The sequence below is a fragment of the Mobula birostris genome, chromosome 27 (genome assembly GCF_030028105.1).
Source record: "Mobula birostris isolate sMobBir1 chromosome 27, sMobBir1.hap1, whole genome shotgun sequence".
Classification (NCBI taxonomy): domain Eukaryota; kingdom Metazoa; phylum Chordata; class Chondrichthyes; order Myliobatiformes; family Myliobatidae; genus Mobula; species Mobula birostris.
The window spans coordinates 18,790,825-18,815,224 of NC_092396.1; the positions used below are offsets into that span (position 1 = coordinate 18,790,825).

A 24,400-nucleotide genomic window follows, 5' to 3' on the forward strand; every position below is an offset into this window, starting at 1 on the left:
ACAGGCATACGTACAAAGATAAATATGTCACCATATTCATAACTGGATATGATACGTACAATTTCCATTTTGAAATGTTTACCATGTACCCTTCTCTGACCCGCTGAGCAAAGCCAGCGGCAATAGCGGAAACAAAACTGCCAGCAACCTCAAGTGAAAAGTGAAACTGGCGGCGGAATTGCACAGTCCAGAAATGACGCGTTCCTGGTAAGGTAGCCATCGCAACAAATTGTATCCAAAATGACACCAACAAGTGTAGCTTCCGTGGATTGGCTAGTGTCTCCGGCCTTAGAGATTGTTGCTAACAACGTCTCCTGTCGAAATTAGCTGCAGATTCTGGGACACGAGTCGGTTCCAACTCTCGCCGAATCTGTGCGCCAGGTAGGATGTAATCATTTCTTACCGGTTACTCCTAGATTGTTCCGATTTGCAAACTTTCAATAAACTAATAAACAATTCCAACAGCATCTCCGTTAACCCATTTCTATGCGATTCATGCATCATAATTCAATATAGTTCAAGCATATTTCAACTGAAATATTTGCAAATAGACAAGAAATTCCCATTTCTCCCAGTCTGGAACTTGCTAAACTGAAACTTTTTTTTGGAATATTTAGAAAATTCCAATGAAGCTTCAGCAAGTATAAACGTCAGTTCTTGCTAACTTTAATTCCCGTTGTTTTATTCTTCGAAAGTGTCTCCAATGCTCAATGATTCTGAATGAAAGGACTCGGACGGTTCGAAGTGCCATCGCGGGAAGTGTAACGAGTTAAACTAATATTGGCGAATGGTGCTCGGGGCCCCAGGCATGGTCTGGGCGTAGCTGCATTAGGAGGGGAAAATATTCGGGGTTATTGATCACTATCCAGTTTTTCTTATGGGTGTGAATTGACAACCAAACTTGCGCTAACCCCCGGCACTTACTTTTAATAACCAGAGCCTCGCTATCACTCTTACAAAGCTGTTTGTCTCCCATAGACATTGACAACACCTTCCATCCTGCAGCAAAAATAACTCTGACCAATCTCCTAAACTTTCTCCCTCTCCCTGAAGATACGATCTTCCTATACTTCAGATGTAATAACAATCTTACTCGAGAACGGAGGAGGAATCGGCCACTAGGCGGCTCACTCCTCCTCTTTTCAATGAGATCATGGTTATCTGATTGCAATCTCAAAACCAGCACTAATTCATCACTCACTTACTTATCCAGAATCCTTCTACCTCTGCCTTTAAATAAACTGAAAGATCCCACCTCTGTCTCATGACGAAGAATCACAACTACTGGCGAGATAAAGATGTCATATCCCTTCCTTCAATTGCAAATCCTTAACTTTTACACAGTAACCCTAGTTCCAGATAGTCACTGAGGGGAGCATCACGTCAATATCCTGTCTGCCAAGGCCATTGAATGTTTCATTCATTCCCTTTTGCTGTGGATAGAACACCAGGCAGAGCAAATATTCCTTAAAAGACAACCAAGTCATAGCACACCCCAGTCCGATAAACCTTCTTAAAACTGCTTCAAATACACTTCAAGATTCAAAGATTCAAAGATTCAAAAAACTTTATTGTCATTCTAACCACACATCAGCTCTGCAGAGCAGAATGAGACAGCGTTTCTCAGGGGCAGTGCAATCATAACATAACAAACGCAACACTAAATAATAAACATAACAATAAATAGTAAAACACAACAGCCACATGTCAGTTAAGATCAGTTATAAGTGTCCAGTGCAAGTTAAAAGTGTCCAAAGCAGAGTCAGGTGGAGCAGTTATTTAGCAGTCTGACTGCCTGTGGGAGGAAGCTGTTTAGTAGCCTTGTGGTTTTAGTTTTGACGCTCCTGTAACGTTTGCTTGATGGCAGAAGAACAACCAGTTCATGGAGAGGGTGTGAGGGGTCTTACAACCTTCCTTAAAGAAAGAGACCAGTTCTGTATACAGTACTTCAGGCATACTCTTGCCAATGCCTTACATATCTGAATGGTTAATTTTAAGGTGACTGGAAGTAAGTGTAGGGGGAAGTGAGATTTTATTACACAGAGGGTCAGGTAGTGGTGAGATAGCAGGGAGTCTACAGAAGGGCTTACATTGGTAGAATGGGCAAAGTGACAGATGGAATATAATATAGAGAAGTGTATGGTCATGCACTCTGATTAAAGGAATAAATGAGTAGACTATTTTCTCAATGAGGAGAAAATTCAAAAGTCAGAGGTGCAAAGATACTTGGGAGTCCTCATGCAGAATTCCTTAAAGTTAACTTGTAGTGGTAAGGAAGGCAAATGCAATGTTAGCATTCATTTTGAGAGGACTGGAATATAAGAGCAAAGATGTAATGCTGAGGCTTTATAAGGCATTTAAGAAACTGGTAGATAGGCATATTGTTGAAAGAAAAAATAGAGAGCTCTGTAGGAGGAAGGCTAGATTGATCTTAGAATTGGTTAAAAGGTTGGCACAACATTGTGAGCCAAAGAGCCTGTACTATGATTAACGGCTGCCTTTGTATTAAATCCCCTTTGCAATAAATTATAACAGTTTTATAATGAAATTATAAGTTTAGAGTTTCCAATATCCTGATATACCTGTGTAGTGACCTTTGGAACTGCAAAACGTTAAGGAAACAAGCCCCTCAGCCACATAGGCTCCATTTCCCACTCTACTGCTCTTGCCCTATTTGTGATGGTATTGGGTTTGTTGACCGCAAAGCTCTAAACGCAAACGAAAACCTTAAGCCCTTTTGGATTTAAATAACCACAAGTGCTCTCACTGAAGTGAAATTATACTGTAGCTACCCAATCTTCAAAGACTAGTTTACGTCCCTGTTTATTCTCCATGGTGAGTTTAGCTGCCAATACCCACTATTTAGGTACTGGGTTAGCTTGCTATGGAGCAACTCCAGAGCAATAGTGTTAAAGAAGGAGATAAAATCCACAAATAAGATCCTCACATAGGTGTTGGAGAAGTCGAAATGTTGAAGAATGGAATGAAGGCATAGGTCAACTGCATCCTCAACTGAGTGATTTGCTTTATAAGCAAACTGTAGTGGATCAAGAAGAGAATCAGTAATGGACTTAAGGTAGGCCAGCATCAGATGTTCAAAGGATTGGCTGACTGGCAGGAGGCAAAGAGTGGGAATAAAGGAGGCTTTTTTTTTGGTTGGCTGCCGGTGACTATGGTGTTCCACAGGAGTGCGTGTTGGGACCACTTCTTTTCACGTTGTATGTTAATGATCTGGATGGTGGAATTAATGGCTTTGTGGCCAAGTTTATGGATGATATGAAGACAGGTGGGAGGGGCAGGTAGATTGAGTGGACATGGAGATAATGTTTCCTATAGCGGAGCACCGGATGCAATAGATGACCCCAACAGACTCACAAGTGAAGTGTTGTCTCACCTGGAAGGACTGTTTGGAGCCCTGAATGATTGCAAGAGTTGAGGTGTAGGGACAGGTGTAGCATTTATGCTTACAGGGATAAGTGCCGGGTGGGAGATCCGTGGGGATGGACGTGCGGATAAGTAAGTCGTGGAGGGATCGATCCCTGTGGAAAGTGGAGAGGGGTGGCGAGGGAAAGATGTGCTTAGTGGTGGGGTCCTGTTGAAGGTGGTGAAAGTTGCGGAGGATAATGTGCTGGATCCGGAGGCTGGTGGGGTGGTAGGTAAGGACAAGGGGAACTCTGCCCCTGTTGTCTGTCGGGGTCATCTATTGCATCCGGTGCTCCCGGTGCAGCCTCCTCTACATCGGTGAAACCCGACGCCGATTGGGGGACCGCTTCATCGAGCACCTCCACTCCGTCCGCCACAACAGACAGGATCTCACGGTAGCCACCCACTTCAACTCTGCTTCACATTCCCATTCAGATATGTCCATACATGGCCTCCTCTACTGCCATGATGAGGCTAAACTCAGGTTGGAGGAGCAACACCTCATATACCGAGTAGGTAGTCTCCAGCCCCTTGGTATGAATATAGAATTCTCCAGCTTCTGGTAATTCCCTCCCCCTCCCTTCCTCTATCCCTATTTCACTGTACCCCTCCCCCAGCTCCCTCATGGTTCCACCTCCTTCTTCTACCACCCATTGTTTTCAGGGCTATGACGTCAATGCTTCCCCTCCCCCACCCCTTTGTCTTTCAAATTACTGGTCTTTCAACTGAAGCTACAAGTATTCTTCAAATCCTTCGCCATCTTTCATTCTTCAGTCCTGACGAAGGGTCCCGGCCCGAAACGTCGACTCATCGTTTCTAACTGATGCTGCCCAACCTGCTGAGTTCATCCAGCGTACTGAAAGTGTTATTGAATTGGTATGACAGACAAACTGATAGAAACCTATAACTTTGTAACAGGAATGAACATAGCAGATAGAGAGAGGATGTTTCCTCTGGCCAGAGATTCTGGAACCTTAGACGTGTGTCAAGGTGTGGGATATGCCGTTTAGATTTGAGAGTCCGGAGAAATTTCTTCACTCAGATGGTGGTGAACTTGGAGAGAAGGTAGTGGAAGCCAATTTATTAAATATAATTTCAAGGAGGTATTTCTTAACGCTAAAGGAATCAGGAGATATGGAGAACAGGATATTGAAGTGGTTGATCAACCATGATTGTGGCAAATGAAAAGACCTACTCCTGCTTCTATTTTCTGTGTTTCTATTTGCTGCTCACAGTAAGCCCTCATCTACATTGAAGAAATCAAATGCAGATGTGGCAATCATTTTGCAGAATATCTCTATTCAGTCCACAGGGAAGAGCCAAAGCTCCTAGATGCCTCTTTCCATCACCCTCCTATTTGAATTCTGTCCTTGGCCTACTACACCATTCCAAAGAAGCTCCAGGAAAAATATAACTTATGATTTGGCTCGAGTATAAATTCGACATTTTCACATCATCAGCAACAACAGCTTTGCATCTCATACTTCAAGTATTGGTTATTTTTCTCTGACTGTTGTGCTTTCAACCTCCAACGAAGGTTAGGACCATAAGCTGAAGAGCAACATGTCCTTCTACAAGCATACTGCAGCCTTCTGGACTGTGCAGCAAACTCAATAATACTGGATAATTAACAAATGCAGAAAAGTATTTTGCTTTTTTTCTCCTGGTAATTTCAGATAATTATTCTGTTACCCTTATTGGTATTAATCACTAAATTTTTATCAGCCTCTTTCAGAAGGTACTTTTGCAATTTAGTATCTCCCATCTATCACTGACCTTCTGGTGTTGAGCTTCTGTTTTCCATTCCACTACATCATAAAATATGCTCTTTAGTTGACGTACTTACAAAATCCAAAGAAAACCTGTCCCAGGTTTTGGAGTAGATTGAACAGCTACTGAAACAGACATTTAAATGATCTTTCAAACCTTAACTCGGTAGTTAATTAATGTTGAATTTTTGTATAAATTTGCAGCTTCACTGATTTTATGACTTGGCTGAAGTATAAATTCAACAGTTTCACATAATCAACCACAACAGTCTTAAATCTCATACTTTCAAAGGGTCTCGGCCTCAAATGTCGACTGTACCTCTTCCTAGAGATGCTGCCTGACCTGCTGCGTTCACCAGCAACTTTGATGTGTGTTGCTTGAATTTCCAGCATCTGCAGAATTCCTGTTGTTTTGTCTTTCAGTATTCATTTCTTTTTCTCTATTTTCCCTCTAACTGCTTCATTTCCAAACTCCAGTGAAGGTTATCATAAGTTCAAGATCAGTAACTCATTTTTCTACAAGAGTACTTCTTCTTATCGTGTCCATGGACAGTATATACATGGCCCAGCCAGAAATGGACACATTTTTGCCCCTTGTTGTTGAATTCGGCAAGATCTGCAACAGTACAGGGTTCCTCTAGCGATGGGCATTGCAGGAGATGTTACATAGTTTGTGGCTCAGTTCCATAGTCACAAGTTGTCGGGCTGGCTGTATATCCCCATTTGCTTAGTGACACCCTTGAACGACCTACACCAGTTTCAAGAATACTGAAACTTTCTGGACTGAACAGTCCATGAAATTTCCACAGGCTAAAGAGACTCTGAACCTAGCCCATGTAAAAATTGCCTTGTATAGGATGTTGTGAATTTCTGTCTTAACTGCAGGTCCCAAATATAGGAGTTTGTGCAGCTCCCTGTGTTGCCATGGAATGCAGGTTATCACAGAATTTCCAGACATAGATTGTGTCTCAAAGTTCTGTGCATCAATTAATGTGGCCACAAGATGTAAGCTAGCCACTATTCAACAAAATATTATTTCAAGATATTTTTGTGTTTCAGAGAGAATCTAAAAGCATACAATGCCTGGTGGGAGTGCATCAAGTAACCGTTCGAATGGGAGTGATGGACACATGGAAGTGCTTGGTAAGAAACATATATGCCCAATTTCAATATTCATCAGGGTAATGACCTAAGTGATACAGCACACACTAATGTTAATATCATAACAACTTAGATAATTATCAAGAGGTGGGGAAATAATATCAGATATATGCAAGCCTTTTCTTTGAAAATATCCCTACCTGCTCTCCTATTCGTTTCCTTACAGCGGAAAGTGAGCTGGCAAAGCTGCAGCATCAGTTTCGAATCATGGAAGGAGATCGCCAGGCCTATACGCTTGAATCACAGGAGATGCTTAGGAAGCAGGGGTAAGTGTCACCAGGAGAGAGCTCTATGGACTCAGTTTCAGCTGGTACCCACAGCTGGTTGGAGTAACCCTCTGTTCTGTGACCTTGAATCCCATACAGCATGGACAGATGTGAGAGTGGATCTGCCAAATGGATTTATGTAGTAGAAGCATATTTTTAATAGAAATTATCAAAATTTCTATTTATATAATTTATTCAAAATTATCAAAAGTTCAGAGTTAGTGTGGGAAGAGGTTGGTGGATAATAAACACACAGATACTGGAAATCCAGAGCAAAACACATAAAATGCGGATGAATTCAGCATTTCATCCAGGTTAGACAGGTTAGGCCGCATTATGGAGGGGAACAAGGGGTCAACGACTCAGGCTGAGACTCTTTATCAGGATCTGTCCCCGTTGTAGAAGCCACCTGAACTGCTGAGTTCTTCCAGAGGTTTCTGTGTGTTGCAGATTTTGGTGGATGATCTTTTAAAGCTGGGGCAAAATGGAGGATTAGTACAAGCTGTGCTATGCAGGACTGTTTCATAAAACAGCATAAAGGGAGCTTTAATCTGTTTCAGGCCTGTGCTGTACGCAGACATCCCATCCTGCAAAAACTCATTTCAGGGAGGTATCACCACCATTTCAGGGAGGTAGCACCCCCGCCCCCTGCAACCCCATATCCCTCCCCCCCGTCGACCTCCAAGGGTGTATGTAATACTTGGTTTAGTGATTTTGTCTAATCTATAAACCAAGTTGGGTATATGCAGAAAATGTGACATTAAAATATGTACTTATATTATGTTATCATGTTTATTCTATTACAACTTTAAGCAAGTCTACAGGGAGTTTGGCCTCATCACGTAGGACATCAATAGAGTAGCTCCTTAGCAGCCAGCCAGCTAGTTTAAATAACGTTAGCTATGCTAATGAACGAATGACACCTGTTAAACTCACCTCAATATGTCTTTTACATTTTAACCCACCATGGGCAATAGAAAAGTCACTGTTGCAAACAGTGCAGCGAGCAACACTGTCGTTATTTTTGAGGTGGACTGTAAAGCCCACCCACAGAGAAAACTGATAGGTCTACTTAGCAGGGGTCCCCAACGTTTTTTGCACCGCAGACCGGTTTAATATTGACAATATTCTTGCGGAGCGGCCAACCGAGGGGGGGGGGAGGTGTTAATCACGACCAGAATATAGGTGATAAGTCAATTATAAGTCAATAGCATCATAACATTTTAAGTAATGTTTGGATATTAAACACACAGCGCATATTTTCCCAGTAAAGACATATAAAATCATTGCAACACACCAATATCGCTGAATCAGTGGGAGCCCTGGGCTTGTTTTCCTGCAACAACACGGTCCTATCGAGGGGTGATGGGAGACAGCGATACTCGAAGGAGGTTCCTTATGTCCAGTCTATTCCGCAATTTAGTTTTCGTTGCATTCATTGCAGAGGTATGTTGGAAATGGAAGCAACGTTTTCAGTGCTTTCGTGGCTATCTCAGGATATTCAGCCTTGACTTTGATCCAGAATGCCAGCAGAGATGTTATGTCAAACATACTTTTCAGCCCGCAGCCATTTGCAAGCTGGAGGAGTTGATCTTTTTCCCGCGCCGACATGGATGATTCACCAGGGACATTCACAAATGGGTCACGGGCCCATTCTTTTGCACGACTTGGGTCACTGATGACCTTGCGTGCATTAAAATTCAACAGTGCGTGACAGGGAATGAGGAAAGGTGCAGCTGCTTCATATCGCTTCATATCACCAAATCATATCGTTTCCTAGTGGCCCGGTGGTTGGGGACCACTCTTAGCGCGAAGAGAGACCAATCAGGATGCTTGCTCTCCCTCTCCCTCTCTTTCTCAAAAAAATCTATTTCTGGGATATTGTATATAATTTCCAGGCATCAGGGAGCCACTATCGATATGCGGGAGACTCCCGGAATTTCCAGGAGAGGTGGGATGTTTGTGTACCTATACTGATTTGCAAATCGAATGACTTTTGATCCTTCTCATTTTGCTAGGGCAGAAATTGAAAAACTGAAAAAGGATCGCGAGGAGTTAACACTAAACTTGGGGCTTTTCGAGAGCAAACAGTACCGACAGCAGGACCAAGAGGACATGGAAGGTATTCAGAACAGCCTGAGCTACCGGGAGAAGCTGGAGGAACAAATTGCCAATGAAAAGCAAACAATCAAGGATCTGGAAGCAGAGGTGACGATGTGGGTTACTACTTGCCATTGAAAGGAGACAACACAATGTCCGGTGCAAATGTATTCTGAGGTAGAAAGATCAGGAGTGGGGGATTGAGCTAATGACCACTGTCTGATTTACTATCCAAAGCAGAAAAGCAATGTCAGAAAAGAGCACAAGTTTGGGCAGCCCAGACACCACTCCAGCTCCAAGGAGATGGAATATTGTGGGTGTAGGTAGATAGGGGATGCAGGATTTGGTGGAGAGCTTGAACTGGATCCATGCAGGAACCTGGGGGAGAGATGTGGGTGTTGGTGAAGTCCACATCCTCCTGGCTCCACAAAATTGGTTTAATACTTCAGGACTTGGTTCAATCAATACTGACTCTACAAGGAATTCTACTGTCCAGTTTGGAAGGGATTATTCCCTACTGATGTATTTGGACTTGCCGTAGCTTGGCTCAGATAATAGAAGCTTCAGAAACTGGGCCCGTCAGGCCTTCTAAACTTGGGATGTCTAGGAACACTACATCTTTACCTGGTTAACTGGTTCTGCTGGATAGTAAAGATCCCTCAGTGTATCATATATAGGAAAGCTCTAGATCTTACCAGTGTGATTCTTCACGTGCAGCTGGACATAGTATGCAATCAGAGAATATGTTATTATACTAAACAGATCCTGCCCTTGCCCTGCAATTTTCAGAAAGGATTGTGAATCCTAGCTCTCCCAACCCCAACACACACAACACACACACACACACATTCATGCAGAGATACTCTCATTTCTGTCTGTGCAGACATAACGTATATGGCACATGTTGGTATCCTCAACACACACACACACACACACACACACACACACACACACACACACACACACACACACACACACACAGTATGTGAACAATGAGCACATCAGATGCTTGTGAAGTGTAACTACTGTGGCTCACCTAGAGAGAGCATAAACTCAGAGGTTTTTCCCAGTGGCTCAGTTACATGCTGACTTCATTGATCACAAAATCACTAGATTTGTCACACTTCACTTGCTTCATGTAAACGTGCTTTACAATACAATTACAATAATAGTTTATTAATGAACAACCCAAAGGCAGTGTTGCTTTAGAGCTGGTGTTCTTGAAATGTCAGTCTTTTTGGATGATTCTCCTGTTTCTCTGTGTTTGCTTCAACAACTGGGGTCCCTTCCCACAACGGAATATCCTGTCATAGCAGTAACTGTGGGTACAGAAACACAACCTAATATTCTATGGCTACTTCAGATTTTCATGATTGTGTGTGTGCATGGGAGTGTCTCTACGTCCATGTGGATATACACGTGTGTGTTTGAGCATGTGTGTGTGTGTGTGTGTGTGTGTGTGTGCGTGTGTATGTTTGAGGATACCAACATGTGCCATATACATTATGTCTGCACAGACAGAAATGAGAGTATCTCTGCATGAATGTGTGTGTGTCTGTAGGTGTAAGTCAATGTTGACTTGGTTTAATCTTACCCTATCAATAAACGTTTCTTTTTTGTTCAAATACTTTTAATACAGATAAAGGCCTTGGAGCAAAAAATCTTTGAGCAGAAGAAAGGGCTGAGTAAAGGTATTAATGTCAAAGCAATGAATGAACACCTAAAGAAGAGCATTGGGATCATGGAGGACCGTCTGGACAGGGTAAGAACTCTTAGAGTATGACAAAGAAGTCGGTAAAGGCCAGGAATCTTTCAGGCTCTTCATGGTGCTGGCACAGATTTTATGGGCCAAATGGCCTCCTGTACTGTAACACTTCCATGATACTAGTTGCTATGAGGCAAATATTGTTGATATGAACTTAAAAGATGACAGGAGCTGTTGAGACCACAAATAGCAGAAATCTATAAACCCCATATGGTTTGAGTGGGATCGCTTTTAAATTCCCATATTGAATCAATTGCTCTTTTTCTTATCCTTGTTTGCCTCTAATTGACTCTTTCATGCTTGACCTAGGCACAATTGTTTAGAGAACTGCACAGAAGTTGTGACAGCTGTTATACAAGGGATGACTGGAGAGCAACTGAAAATTAATTTCCCAGAGAAAATTGATAGAAATTCTGGCAATTAATATTTAACCGTGAAGCCAAATTACCTCCGCTTATTAGTCTTGAACCTTACTGAACACTCTGGATCAGTTAACAACAGACCTAGGATTCCTGTTTTTTTATGTGCAGATCTGCATTGACAGACACTGTGGAACTAAAGCCTCTTTTAATCATGTTGTAATTTTTTTAAACTAAAGGTACATTTCCTGTTCTTATTCAGTCCTTATCCCACTGTGAATTTCTGGTTTTCTTAGAATCTTGAAACCCAAGTTATCAGGATTAAATTCAAAAGGAAGATTAAGTACAGGGCTTTCTAGCTTGCAATAATGTTCAAATTAGGAATATTCCTTTAGAAATATCTCCATGAAACAAGGAGAAATTAGTTCTAAGGTTATTAATATTGTTACACATCACCTGGGCCCCACCATTTCTGGGCATTTTTAACTCCAAGCGCCTGTGAACTTTGTGCCTAGAATAGGAAACTAGAGCATGGAAGAATTGGCTGGTCAGTTAATTAATAGCAGGAAGTGTGGCAGGGGCAAGGAGGCCACCTAGTGGTGTGGGCTAAGGTGGAAGGAGAGATCATGGTGCCAGCGTCAAGCAAAGCTGGTGACTTCACTGCCCTGAAATAATCTACTGTTTTCAATTTACAGGCACTGAGGAAATTCAATACCCAGCTCATGAAAAACGGGCAGCTAAGAGAACAGATTGATACACTGCGTGTTGAGCGCTCAAGGTTTGAGCAACTCCACAGAAAGCTAGAAAAAGTAAGGATTAAACTCACTAGTTTCTCACTTCTGTGTATATCTTCGCCTTCGCTAGAATATACCTTGTCCTGCTCGAGGTTGAAAGTGACTACACCTCAGCGCCTGTCAACTTCCCTTCTCAGGGGAGGTTCTTTCTCACAAGTCTGCACACCGAGTCTCTAATTAATACAAATTCTCCTACAGCAAGTTGTATCAGTAATACTCTGTTTTTCAATTAGTCTTCAGTGGCACTCAAGAGATTGGCATTTACTGCCCATCCAACTTGCCTCAATGGATTATTTCCTAACATAGAGGAATTGTGTGGATAATCAGGCAGTTATAAAGTCCATTTCCTTGAGTGACTCTACGAGGTGTCAAATTTATTAAATTCAGTTTTACAATTTGCCAGAGTGTCATTTAAACAATTTAACTTTGGTTTCTGCATAAGTTTCATACAGAGAAATCCCAGACTTGGCTCAGCTCTTGTGGAGAGCAAGCAACCAGGAACTGGAGTCAACAGAAAGGAGCTAATTAAATCGTCCTCTTATACTGAATTGTAAATTCAGAAAAAAGAATGGTGGTAGAATGTCAAGTTGAATAGCTTCTTCTTGTTCCTACATTCTTTCGATTGGTGGTTGCTCACTAACTGAAGGAGCAGTGAAGCTGTTATAATTACATAACGAAAACCTGGTATTTCTCACCCCTAATGTACCACCTAAGCCCTAGACATTTGTTGTTCCGCTGCCATGAAACAATAAATTTCATGTCATGTAAGACAGTGATAATTGACCAGATTCTGATGTACCTCTCTCACTTTGATTAGGATCTTCTTGAGACTCGAAAAGAAATTGGTTCCGTGATTGATACTTCGACTGCTGCCTACGATGCCAGGTGATGACACTATGTGCGAGGAACACCTCTTTTCAGTTCTTTTCGCCCTGTTAAAATTAACAGGTCGAAGAAGTCTTCAGAAATATTTCACCACACAGGGAGGCAGAGTGATTTCTGAATGGTGGCATGCTGGAAACCAATTCATTTTTCCTGCTATTCCCTTTGTCAGAGCTGAATATGCTTAACAGAGACCAGATTTAGTTCAGCTGATAAAAATGACTTTAAGGGACACCCATTCCAAACAACCTATTAACTCTTCCTCCATACTAACATGAACAGGCCCTTCATCCCATGATGTCATGTCAACCTCATCAAGCTAATGACACCTAATCCCTTCTGCCTGTCCATGGTCTATATATGTCCATTCTCTGCATATTTATTTGCTTGTCTAAACATTCCCATCACCACCTCTGGCAGCACATTCCTGGCACCCACCATAATCTGTGTAAAAGAAGAATGTCCTGCACATCTTTGGACTTCCCTCCTCCTCCTTCGAATATGTGCCCTCTAATATTAGACATTTTGACCCTGGGAAAATGATACCAGCTGTCTTTCTATCTATGCCTCTCATAATTTTATAAACAAACTCTCGCTGTTATGGTTTTTTATGTATTCAGTTCAGTTCCTCAGGTTTCCATGGAACTATAAGTTATTTATGCTGCACTGATGTCAAGGAACCTGAAATACAAGTTACAAAATTGTCCTCACTTGATCTTCTGCAGGTGAGAATCGGTGGCCAATGGACCAGCAAAATAGGCGATAGTCTGTGCTAAGTTAAGTGCTCTTAGACTATTGAAATGTTAAAACTGGCCTCAGCATCCTAATGCTGAATCAGGATAGAGCAAGACAGAAACATAGTCCTGAAAGCAATCTAGTGATTCCTGATTGCCACTAGATCCTTAACTGGTACTGGATTTGCATAGTATCTTACGTGGTTGTGACACTCCTTTGGTGTAGTAATCTAGAAGCTCTCATGGTCCAGATGAAAGAATGTGGTTAACTCTAGAGCAGCACAACAAACCACTTAATAATATCAACAACACACACAAGGTTAGGTGGCTTCTACGGAGGGGAATAAACAGTCAACATTTCAGACCAAGACCCTTAATGATTGGGTGATCAGGATCCTCCATAGATGTTGCCTTCCTTCTGAGTACCTCCAGCATCATGTGTGTTGCTCAGGATTTCTAGCATCTGCTGAATGTCTTGTTCTGCAGATCTGGCAACAACCACAGAGCATTGGATTGGAGCAGGTTAAGAACAGGGCTCTCCTACACCTTCTTAAAGAAATAAATGTAGATCTTGTCAGTAGCAACATAATCCGGAGATTGATGGGGTCCAGAATACTCACAGAATCTAATTCCAGCATGGGCTGGAGATAATATTTCACTCTTGCTAAGGTGATTCCAAGTAATCTGTAGCTTATCCATTTGCAGGGATGAGGCACAGACAAAGATGCTTCAGCTGAAGGAGAAGGGAGAGAAGGATTTGTCACTGCACACAGCTGAGATGAAGGAACTCCAGCGAGTGATAGACCATGATAAGAAGCTGAAGGAGTTCATGGGAATTAAAGCCCAGGAGCACCCTAGTGAACATGAAGCGTTACATGGCACCTACAAGCAAGGTAAAAAGAAGTTTTTAAAACCCTGCCAACTAAAGCAACAAATTAATAATGAATGATACCTGCACGAGGAGCAAACATTTTTACTATTCAAACTCAGGATGTTGGTGTCAATGGAAATCTAGCAGTTACTGAACACCCTTAAATGTCTTGTGATTATAATACAACTGAAGGTCTTAATAACACATTCCAATTAAGAGTTAAAGGTGTTGGTGAGCCACTGGATCAAATAGAAGGACAAGTAGTTGACGACAGCATGTTTCCATCCCTAAAAGTCATTTGTGAATGAGTTTGGTTTTTAAAAAAGTCAATTGCTTTGCAGTCACTTTAGCTTAAACCACAGCTTTAAAAACTGAGTCCAATTTCTCATACAGCCATGATGAGATTCAAACTCCTGTTTCTGGATTCCAAACCTGGTAATGAATTCTGGATCCTGTGTGGTGGAGGTTACAGTGGCACATCTGGCACTACAACACTCTGTTCTCCTATTCCACCTGGAGTATAGCATAAAATACATGAACAACCAGGCAAACTGTTTCCAAAAGGCAATCGTAAGTGAACAGCTTGAAGCTCAGAGACGTACAATAGTTAATTCATCATGCAACCTGTGTGAAAAGTTGGAAAATCTAGATAACTAGATTTATCACTGACATGATCTTGAGCTTTGAGCTTGTTCCCTTTTGAGAGTTTTAATCATTCTTGTAAATACAGTAATTTGAAATAAAGGATAACAATGCCACAATACTGTAATACATAACACACATCGTACAACCATTACAGAACAGGATGATCCAGCAAGGAAGAGGAAGGACCCAAAAGAGGAGACAATTGAGATGTATGAGGCTGCCTTCCAGCAGATCCAAGCTCTCACTGGGGAAGACAATTTGGACACGATGGTCAGAAAGTTTGTTGAAGGTAAGGAAATACTCTCAGCCTTCGATTTGTGGGGAGAAAGGTTTTAGCTGAGTAGCAGAGTCAGATAAGCACAGTGGATTGTGAAAAAGGAGGAGCAACGAACAATCTGCTGGAGGAACTCACACAGTTGAACATTATCATCCCAACCTCTTCCTCCCCCCCAACCCCTAAACATGCTGCTCAATCTACTAAATTACTCCAGCTGAGTGTTACTTGCCCCAGATTCCAGCATCTGAAGTCTCTTGTATTTCCATTGGAGAAGGGTGATTAGGCAGAAAGGAAATTTGATTCTGGGGTCAGTGGAAAGTAATACCAGTCAGTAGGTAATTGACTGTAAATATTTTGGTGGAATTCAGTGCAAGTGACAGGGATTGTTTTCAATGAATTTCAGACTAGTAATAACCTTGCAGGAGATGCACCAGAAACCTTCCCTGCTAATGCTTGTCAGACAATGCCAACATTACAGGAAAGCTTCAGTTACAACAAAAAAATAAGGTATTACAAGATCCAAAAATTGAAGTAAAAAAAACATAATCTTAGAAATGTTCAAGAGGTTAGATAACATCTGTACAGAATTATTTGGAATTTCAGATTAATTGGATGCAAAGTGTGCATGCACACTTCTTTTGCTACCAGTGTACAAAGGAATTCAAACTACGCATAAAATGTTGTCACCCTCTACCTTGTTGCCATGTTAAGTATATTTCACAATCGTATACAATCACATTTCCTTTTCCGCTTTCTGATGTGGATGGTGTTGACAATGTGGAGATTGCAATGATTTGTCTGCAGATTTTAGAATTGGCTTATTTATACTGTTTTTATTGATGAAGTTATTGATTCACCATGTTGAATTCCAAAGAAGCGAAGGGCATGAAGCGCGAAAGATCTGCTAGTTTACTTAAAGCGAAATGGCTTAATGAAACAGTAGAAACTGCCACACCGAAAGCTCATGAGGTCAGGAACATGCAGCTACAAGAAATATTTATGTACAATACAGAAACTGGTGTTACCTGTGTGTATTGTCACAATGCAAAAGTTGCTGGAGAAATTGCAAGTGGGAAGAAGTGGAGTGATATCTGGAAACTTGACTTTTTAAAGCATCATTTAGCAAGCAAATCACATATGGACGGTGTGCAAAAGCTCCAGTGAAAAAATCCTTCATTACCTGCTACAGGCCTGCTACGTACGTTTTGTGAGAGCGCAGATGAACGAGAGTGAAAATGATCAAACCTAGAGGAGATCAGAGTTCTTATTGACAGTGTTTTGCTCGCTGTACAAATGACTGCCTCTATATATAAAACTCAGTGTGTACATGTTGTTATCACAAGACAAAAAATTGCACAGCACAAGATTTTTGTGCACAGTGGTCATTAGAAATTAGAAGGAACGTTGCTGCCACCAGAAATTGAAAGTTTGTGATTCTGGTTTGGCAGCACCAGCTTAGTCAATGATGTGAAAATGGAACCTCAAGGGATCAAAGTTTTGTAAACTGATTAAATGAGAAATCAGATAGTCGTTCTTTGCTGATTCTAACTTCCAGATTACAACGCTTTTGTTTTCCCTAACAGTGGAAGATCGTAACTTTGCATTGTTTAATTACGTCAATGAACAGAACAGTAAGATCGAGAAACTACAGGAGGAAATTGCTGAGGTAAGTCCACATTAAGCATTTCTTCAAATAGCTGTTCTTCAGAAATGAAGAAATGTTCTTCAGAGCCCCAGGTTAAGAGGAGAGCCGAACAATGCTGGGCACCATTTTCTTTTGTAAAGAATAGAAGATGAAGTTAATTAGGAGTTGGTGTCATCAGGACCATATGCCTGTATACTGTAGTTGAATCATAATCTTATTCTTATTTACTATGCTCTGGCTAATGAAATATCTCATATGCCTTCTTGATTACTTCCACTTCTGCCTTCAGAGATCCCTCTGCTCTTCAGTAATTCCTTAGGTCTTACTATTCATTGTGCCATCCTAATCTTATTGGCCCTATGAAAATGAATCGTCGCTGGATTTTTCAGTATTAATTTCTATCTGCCATTTCTCTGCCCAACTAATACAAACCCCCCCAGCAATCAAAATTATTCAGCTGCCATTTCTCCCCTTCATCACCATAAACAACATGACCATTTTTTGTGCAGGTTGCAAACCTACAAATCTTGTCTTCTATATTCACATCATATCATTAATATATACAGTGGATTCCAATTAATTGGGACACATTGAGACCAGTATATTTTGGATAATTAAGCAGCTGCCTCAGTTAGCTGAGGTTTATTGGAAATCGTTTAAAATGTATAAGACAAACTACCATTTAAGAGTAACAAATTACGTATTTAAATGAATTAGAGAACAAATTAGAACTGTTACAACATGCACCCATCCATTCCAGCTTACGAGGTTTAGACGCTCTAACTTCCCGGAGTAGGGATAGCTGGAGTGGCCCCTTTAAAGATTCTGTATAGTCCTGCTAATTGGTAATCATATTTTGGGCACCAAGGACTGAGCATCTAAGGAACACCTGAACTGAGGTTCGCTGCTCAATCATAAGCCTTCTCGTGATTTCATCTAGTGTTTTGTGCTCAGGTTCTTGATCCAGTTTGAAATAGTGTCTCGATCCTAGCATTTGGCTCCAAGCCATCCTCATCAAGGACTCTCATCACAAGAACACTACCAATGCTACTACAGTATTATAAAACTGTGTATTAGTTCCTACTAGTTATAAACAGAAGAGTTCAGGTGTACGCTGCTGTGTAAGGGGTGTCTAAGAAGGGGTAGCGCATCTGGTGGAGGGGCTTGTCATGTCCATTCTGGGGCAGCTCACTCAACTCTGGTCCTCACTAGACACTCAGCTCTCACCTGTAGCTCTAAGTAGCTGTTTTCATGTGACAGCAGCTACACCCTGGGACACTGCATTAACAGATGGGCTAAACCACATAAGAGGGTAGCTGACAGTGAAATGTCCTCGCATGTGAAGTCTGCTCCAGCAGACTGGGCAGATGAGATCAACAGTAAGATCCAACGGCCTAGAAGGCAGTTCTGCAACATTTTGTGGAGATCAAAGGGTATGATAAGGCACAGAAGAAGTCATAGTTATCCACAAAAGAGGAAAACCCCAGTCTGTGATGACTACTCGTACCACTGGAACCATACTTCCAAGGTTGAAGAAGTGGAACTGTCCCAGTGCAATGGTGCTCCCACTTTAAAAACTCTCCTGCACAGTTTTCACTGTTAGTGTAAGATATGATGGACAACCAACATGCTACTACGTTCTTTTGCTTGACTGTAAATGAACAAAATTAGCGCAGACACGGAGTGCAGATAAAGAGGCATCACTCTTGGCATCTCCAAGCCTGAATGCTCGAAACTGCAGGGAGCAAATCAATTCTAAATTGTCTTCCTGCTTATTTCTTACCAACTATGTGACAAAAATCACTGCTTTTTGAACACAAACACTTGCAACTGACACTATTTAAAAACTTTGCCCTAAGCACAGTGTAGTGTTTAGTGGCCATGCAAGCTCACATGACCGGCGCTAGTTGGAAACCGTTTGGCAACAGTCTCCTGTCCCACTTAAGCAGCATGGCGTCTCAAATAAACAAAGGGAATCCCAGCTATTTTCACGATTATTTTTTGTTCTTTAAGAGTTGTCCTAAATAAGTGGCTGCCCCAATTAACCAATGGACCTATTAACCGGAATCCACTCTATAATAAAAACCAGGGACCACACACCAATCTCTGCAATACATCACTGGTCATAGGCTTCCAGTTGCAATGAGAACCCTCTTCTATTCCTATTATTATTGTCAGGTCCAGTTTGCCAAATTTTTTAGAATCTCATTTAGGGCCTTGACAAAGACTATATTGAAGATAATGTTGAAGGTATTAAACACACTTTCTTCATAAGCACATTTAACTACCTCCTTGAAAAATTCAATCAAATCTGTCACAGACAGGACTGATTAATCCTGCCCCTAGATATATTGTGGCAGCACTAACTGCTGCACCATTGTATAATACAATCATTATAGTCTTAAGTTCATATAGCTCATTTCATTTCTTCTCCAAAGAAAATATATTCTGTTGTCTCCCAAGCAGACCATAGAAGTGATCCTAAGATGAACCAGTTCCAGCTATTGATCACCTTTTATGCGATTACAAACTTAAATCTGCTAAATGATCTTTCAGCCAACATCCCTATAATCAGATTTGGTCACTTTCTCAGTTTTTTTGAAGGATCTTGTAGAGAGCAAGCAGCACAACAAAAATATCTGTAATAAAGTCTTTGAAAAGCTAAAAACTATAGACACCAGAAATCCGAAATAAAATGCTAGACACAATCAGCAGGTCAGGCAGCATGTGAAAGGTCACCAATCTGCTCCCCCTCTAAAGAGCACTTTCAGAATTTTCTATTGTTACTTTTCTCTTCAAAAGTACCCAATGGACTTTGAAGCACTTAGAAGTATCCTGAATTCATTAAAGACATAGCACAAGATGGGGTGCCACAGTACCATAGTAGTTAGCATTATACTATTACAGCTCAGGGCCTCAGAGTTCAGGGTTCAGAGTTCAATTCTGGTGCCATTTGTAATGAGTTTGCACGTTCTCTCCGTGATCACGTGAGCTTCCTCCAGGTGCCCTGTTTTCCTCCCACATTCCAAAGGCATACTGGTTAGGAGGTTCATCGGTCATGGTAAATTGTCCTGTGATCAAGCTAGTATTAAAGGTGGGGCGCTTGACAGTGCGACTCGTTGGGCTGGAAGGACCTGTTCTGCACTACATTTCTAAATAATTTTTTAAAGTAATAGCTCTTCATTGATTCCTCGAAGGATTGCTGTCATTTTAAACTGGTATGCAATAATATTGCTGGTCAGCTCTTTAATATCCTGACCAGTCCTTTACCTTTCCATAAACCTGTTACAAATGTGCCCCAGATCCAACTACAGACCGAAGCCTTCAAATCCCAGGAGATGCAACGGGAAGAGGATTGCAAACGTGTTCTGAAGAAGACAGAAGCTCAGCAGGAGGAAGTGAGCGAACAGTGCGAGTTATATGAAAGCAGACTCACAGCAGGCAAGAAAATACTGGATCAACTCAAAACTGGTATTTGTTTTACTATTTATTTTAATTACTGGACCTATTAACTACAATAATCAGAATCAGATTTATTGTTGACTTATATGTCATGAAGTTTGTTGTTTGTGAGAGCAGTACAATGCAAAGGTATAAATTTTACTATAAAATACAAAAAGTAAATAGTGAAAAACTGAGCAGTTGCTGAGCTCAGAGACAGTATACGCACCAATCAGTATGGGCAGAATTCAAAACTAGTAGCCAGATGTAGTGTGAGAGGAGGGGATTTGGGGGTAGATGACTGAGATGTTGTTCTTTTTTGTGTGGAGGTGTGTTTGGAGGGATTTGATGTTTCTCTCTGAATGACTTTCATGTTCGTTCTTTGTTTCATGGCTATCTGGCGAAGACGAATCTCAGAGTTGTATATGGATACATGCCTCTATAATAAATTAACCTTTGAACTGGTTAGGGCTCAGGAAGTAGAGACAGAAGCTCTGATTCAAATTCTCTGATTACATCCAGTGTGAAATTTGCAACCAGTCCAGCTCATTAAACCTCACATAAAAAAGGACTGATTTCCTGCTACCTGCTCCCCCACCTACCATACACACTGTCTGGGAGAAAAATAGCTATTGCCTTCACATTGAGGCCAGTTACCCTGTTAAATCAGTCCTTCAGTACTTTTGTATTCACTAAAGGATTATGAAGTTAACAAATCAGGTACATGTGTTGAAGGGGTTGGTGAGCAAATGTCACCAACTCTGCCTATTGTGCCCTCAAAATGCAATCAAATACATATCCCTACACTACTTTATTAATTGTTTTATTTGCACTATATTTGTGATTTATAGTAATTTTATGTTTTTCCTCTGTATTGTTGCCATGAAACAACAGATTTCATGCCATATAGAGTGGTGATTCAAATTCAGATTCTGATCACTAATATTAATCGTAAACCATAATTTCAGGTGTTTAAGCATTTTAATGATTGAAGGCAGCCCTACTGTTAGGACTTTGTCCTGTCTCTCATCTCTTCCTGAAGGTGTAGACTCTGGCTAAGATCTAAACCATGGGAAATTATCGTACTTTGTCTGGAACAACTGAACCAAGATGACATGGTCCTCTCTTGAACTGGTATACACTCCCAGGCAATGGAACCAGACAGGTTAAGGTCAGGTCAGAACAGAAAATAGTGATACCATCCATGTGTGCTGACCTTAACCTGAGTAGTTCCATTGCCTGGGATGGTTATTTTCTCCACCATCACCCTTCCCCTCAAACCCCTGTGACCTCATGTCCACCTACCCCAATATCAGTATAATTTCCATTAGATGCTGTCAAGGACTTGCTGCAGTTAATATAGCTTGGGGATTTGAAATTTGGAGTTCAATCCCGGCATCCTTTGTAGCGAGTCTCTCTCTACATCCTTTCCATGGAATATGTGGGTTTCCTCCCACAGTCCAAAGGTGTACCAGGCAGGTTAACTGGTCACTGTAAATTGCCCCGTGATTTGGTTAGGGTTAAATTGGGGTTGTTGGGGTAATGGAGGGCCGGAACGGTCTATTTCGCACTAAATAAATAGAATAAATAAGATATATAAGACTGGACTCAGCTGGCCTGCTTAATACCAGATCTAACTTTATACTTTATACTTTATTGTCACCAAACAATTGATACTAGAATGTACAATCATCACAGCGATATTTGATTCTGCGCTTCCCGCTCCCTGGATTACAAATATTAAAAATAGTAAAAATTAGTAAATATTAAAATTTTAAATTATAAATCATAAATAGAAAATAGAAAATAGAAAAATGGAAAGTAAGGTAGTGCAAAAAAACCGAGAGGCAGGTCCGTATATTTGGAGGGTACGGCCAGATCTGGGTCAGGATCCGTTCAGCAGTCTTATCACAGTTGGAAAGAAGCTGTTCCCAAATCTGGCCGTGCGAGTCTTCAAGCTCCTGAGCCTTCTCCCGGAGGGAAGAGGGACGAAAAGTGTGTTGGCTGGGTGGGTCGTGTCCTTGATTATCCTGGCAGCACTGCTCCGACAGCGTGCGGTGTAAAGTGAGTCCAAGGACGGAAGATTGGTTTGCGTGCAAGGGAGATGAGGCTGAGTACAGGGCTACGGGAGGAAACTTTGTCACATGGTGTGAGCAGAATTATCTGCAGCTTAATGTGAAAAAGACTAAGGAACTGGTGGTAGACCTGAGGAGAGCTAAGGTACCGGTGACCCCTGTTTCCATCCAGGGGGTCAGTGTGGACATGGTGGAGGATTACAAATACCTAGGGATACGAGTTGACAATAAACTGGACTGGTCAAAGAACACTGAGGCTGTCTACAAGAAGGGTCAGTGCCATCTCTATTTCCTGAGGAGACTGAGGTCCTTTAACATCTGCCAGACGATCCTGAGGATGTTCTACGAGTCTGTGGTGGCCAGTGCTATCATGTTTGCTGTTGTGTGCTGGGGCAGCAGGCTGAGGGTAACAGACACCAACAGAATCAACAAACTCATTCGTAAGGCCAGTGATGTTGTGGGGATGGAACTGGACTCTCTGACGGTGGTGTCTGAAAAGAGGATGCTGTCCAAGTTGCATGCCATCTTGGACAATGTCTCCCATCCACTACATAATGTACTGGTTGGGCACAGGAGTACATTCAGCCAGAGACTCATTCCACCAAGATGCAACACAGAGCGTCATAGGAGGTCATTCCTACCTGTGGCCATCAAACTTTACAACTCCTCCTTTGGAGGGTCAGACACCCTGAGCCAATAGGCTGGTCCTGGACTTAATTCCTGGCATAATTTACATATTACTATTTAACTATTTATGGTTTTGTTACTATTTATTATTTATGGTGCAACTGTAACGAAAACCAATTTCCCCCGGGATCAATAAAGTATGACTGTGACTATGACTATGACTATGTGACGTGCTGCACCGTGTTCACGATCTTCTGCAGCTTCTTTCGGTCTTGGACAGGACAACTTCCATACCAGGTTGTGATGCACCCTAGAAGAATGCTTTCTACGGTGCACCTATAGAAAGTTAGAGAGGGTTTTAGGGGACAGGCCAAATTTCTTTAGTTTTCTCAGGAAGTAAAGGCGCTGGTGGGCCTTCTTGGCAGTGAACTCTGCTTGGTTGGACCAAGTCAGGTCATTTGTGATATTGACCCCGAGGAACTTAAAGCTTTTGACCTGTTCCACTTGCGCACCACTGATGTAAATTGGGTTGTGCGGTCCGCTACTCCTTCTGAAGTCAACAACCAATTCAATTCTTTTGTCTTGCTGTCTTCGCACCATGCCACCAGGTTCTTAATTTCCTCTCTGTACTCAAACTCATCATTACCCGAGATACAGCCTACAATTGTTGTGTCATCAGCAAACTTATATATTGAGTTCAATGGAAACTTGGCTACACAATCAACTGAAAATCCTCCTGACACCAGTCCAATAATTAGGGCTGTACATGTCCAAGTGGAGTAGGAACCAGTCATAGACGTCCTTCCCATATATCACCTGGGGGGAAAACAGTGGAGAATTATTTGTGGGATATTCTTTCAAAGACCTCCTCTTGGTTGATGAGACAGCGGTTAACCAACTTTTTCTCACCAACCAGCACACAGTCAAAATGCTGTGCAACACAACACAAGGCTGGCAGGTTTTCCTGCAAATTGCAACAAAGGTTTAGTCAAGTGCATCATTCTGGGGCAGCTCCGACCCTGATAGTAATGACCTTGTGCTGAATTTTGTCATTGTCATTTAGCAATACAATATTATAGACATAATAATAGATTACCATCATTTGTTAACTAGTCCACCATTGCTAAAGCACATCATTAACAGATGGCTTCAATCCAAACTAATCTACAATCACCCTTTATCCTACCTGAAATTACTCACATACTGTAACCTAAAATGTATTTTCAGCAAGAAATGTTATTTACTTTTCAATAAATCAATATCTTTTCCAGTGTATACCTAGGGAACCCAGTTCATAGATTGACTACTCACTGACTAAAGTATTTTTTCTTTGAAGTTTAAGTCTGACTGTATGCCAATTCAAGAAGAGGCAAGATAAGGTCTTACTAGATCTTTAGTAAGTAACGTGTGTACAGTCCGCTGGGATTATGGTTTATGATCAATTTTGGTGATCGGAATTAGAGTTAGAATTGTGTTTATTATCACTGTCTTATATGATATATAATTTGTTACTTTGTGGTGGCAGTATAGTGTAAAAACATAAAATTATTGACTTATATATTGCGA

The 24,400-nt window shown here is 41.4% G+C and overlaps 1 protein-coding gene across 2 annotated transcripts in view; it reads left to right on the forward strand.

Annotated features, from left to right (window-relative positions):
- The first annotated feature begins 297 nt into the window (after window positions 1-297).
- Window positions 298-24,400, forward strand: part of odad1 (outer dynein arm docking complex subunit 1) — a 31,989-nt gene continuing 7,886 nt past the window's right edge. The window contains exons 1-11 of one of the 2 annotated variants that reach the window (XM_072244727.1): window positions 298-381; window positions 6,252-6,335; window positions 6,520-6,619; window positions 8,638-8,827; window positions 10,359-10,481; window positions 11,539-11,652; window positions 12,455-12,522; window positions 13,959-14,146; window positions 14,924-15,058; window positions 16,630-16,712; window positions 19,994-20,162. In XM_072244727.1, the coding sequence (XP_072100828.1) occupies window positions 6,272-6,335; window positions 6,520-6,619; window positions 8,638-8,827; window positions 10,359-10,481; window positions 11,539-11,652; window positions 12,455-12,522; window positions 13,959-14,146; window positions 14,924-15,058; window positions 16,630-16,712; window positions 19,994-20,162 (1,234 nt within the window). In that variant the 5' untranslated portion in view covers window positions 298-381; window positions 6,252-6,271. Of the gene's footprint in view, window positions 382-5,474; window positions 5,562-6,251; window positions 6,336-6,519; window positions 6,620-8,637; window positions 8,828-10,358; window positions 10,482-11,538; window positions 11,653-12,454; window positions 12,523-13,958; window positions 14,147-14,923; window positions 15,059-16,629; window positions 16,713-19,993; window positions 20,163-24,400 lie in introns of those variants that run through there. The other variant, XM_072244728.1, reaches the window with a different exon arrangement.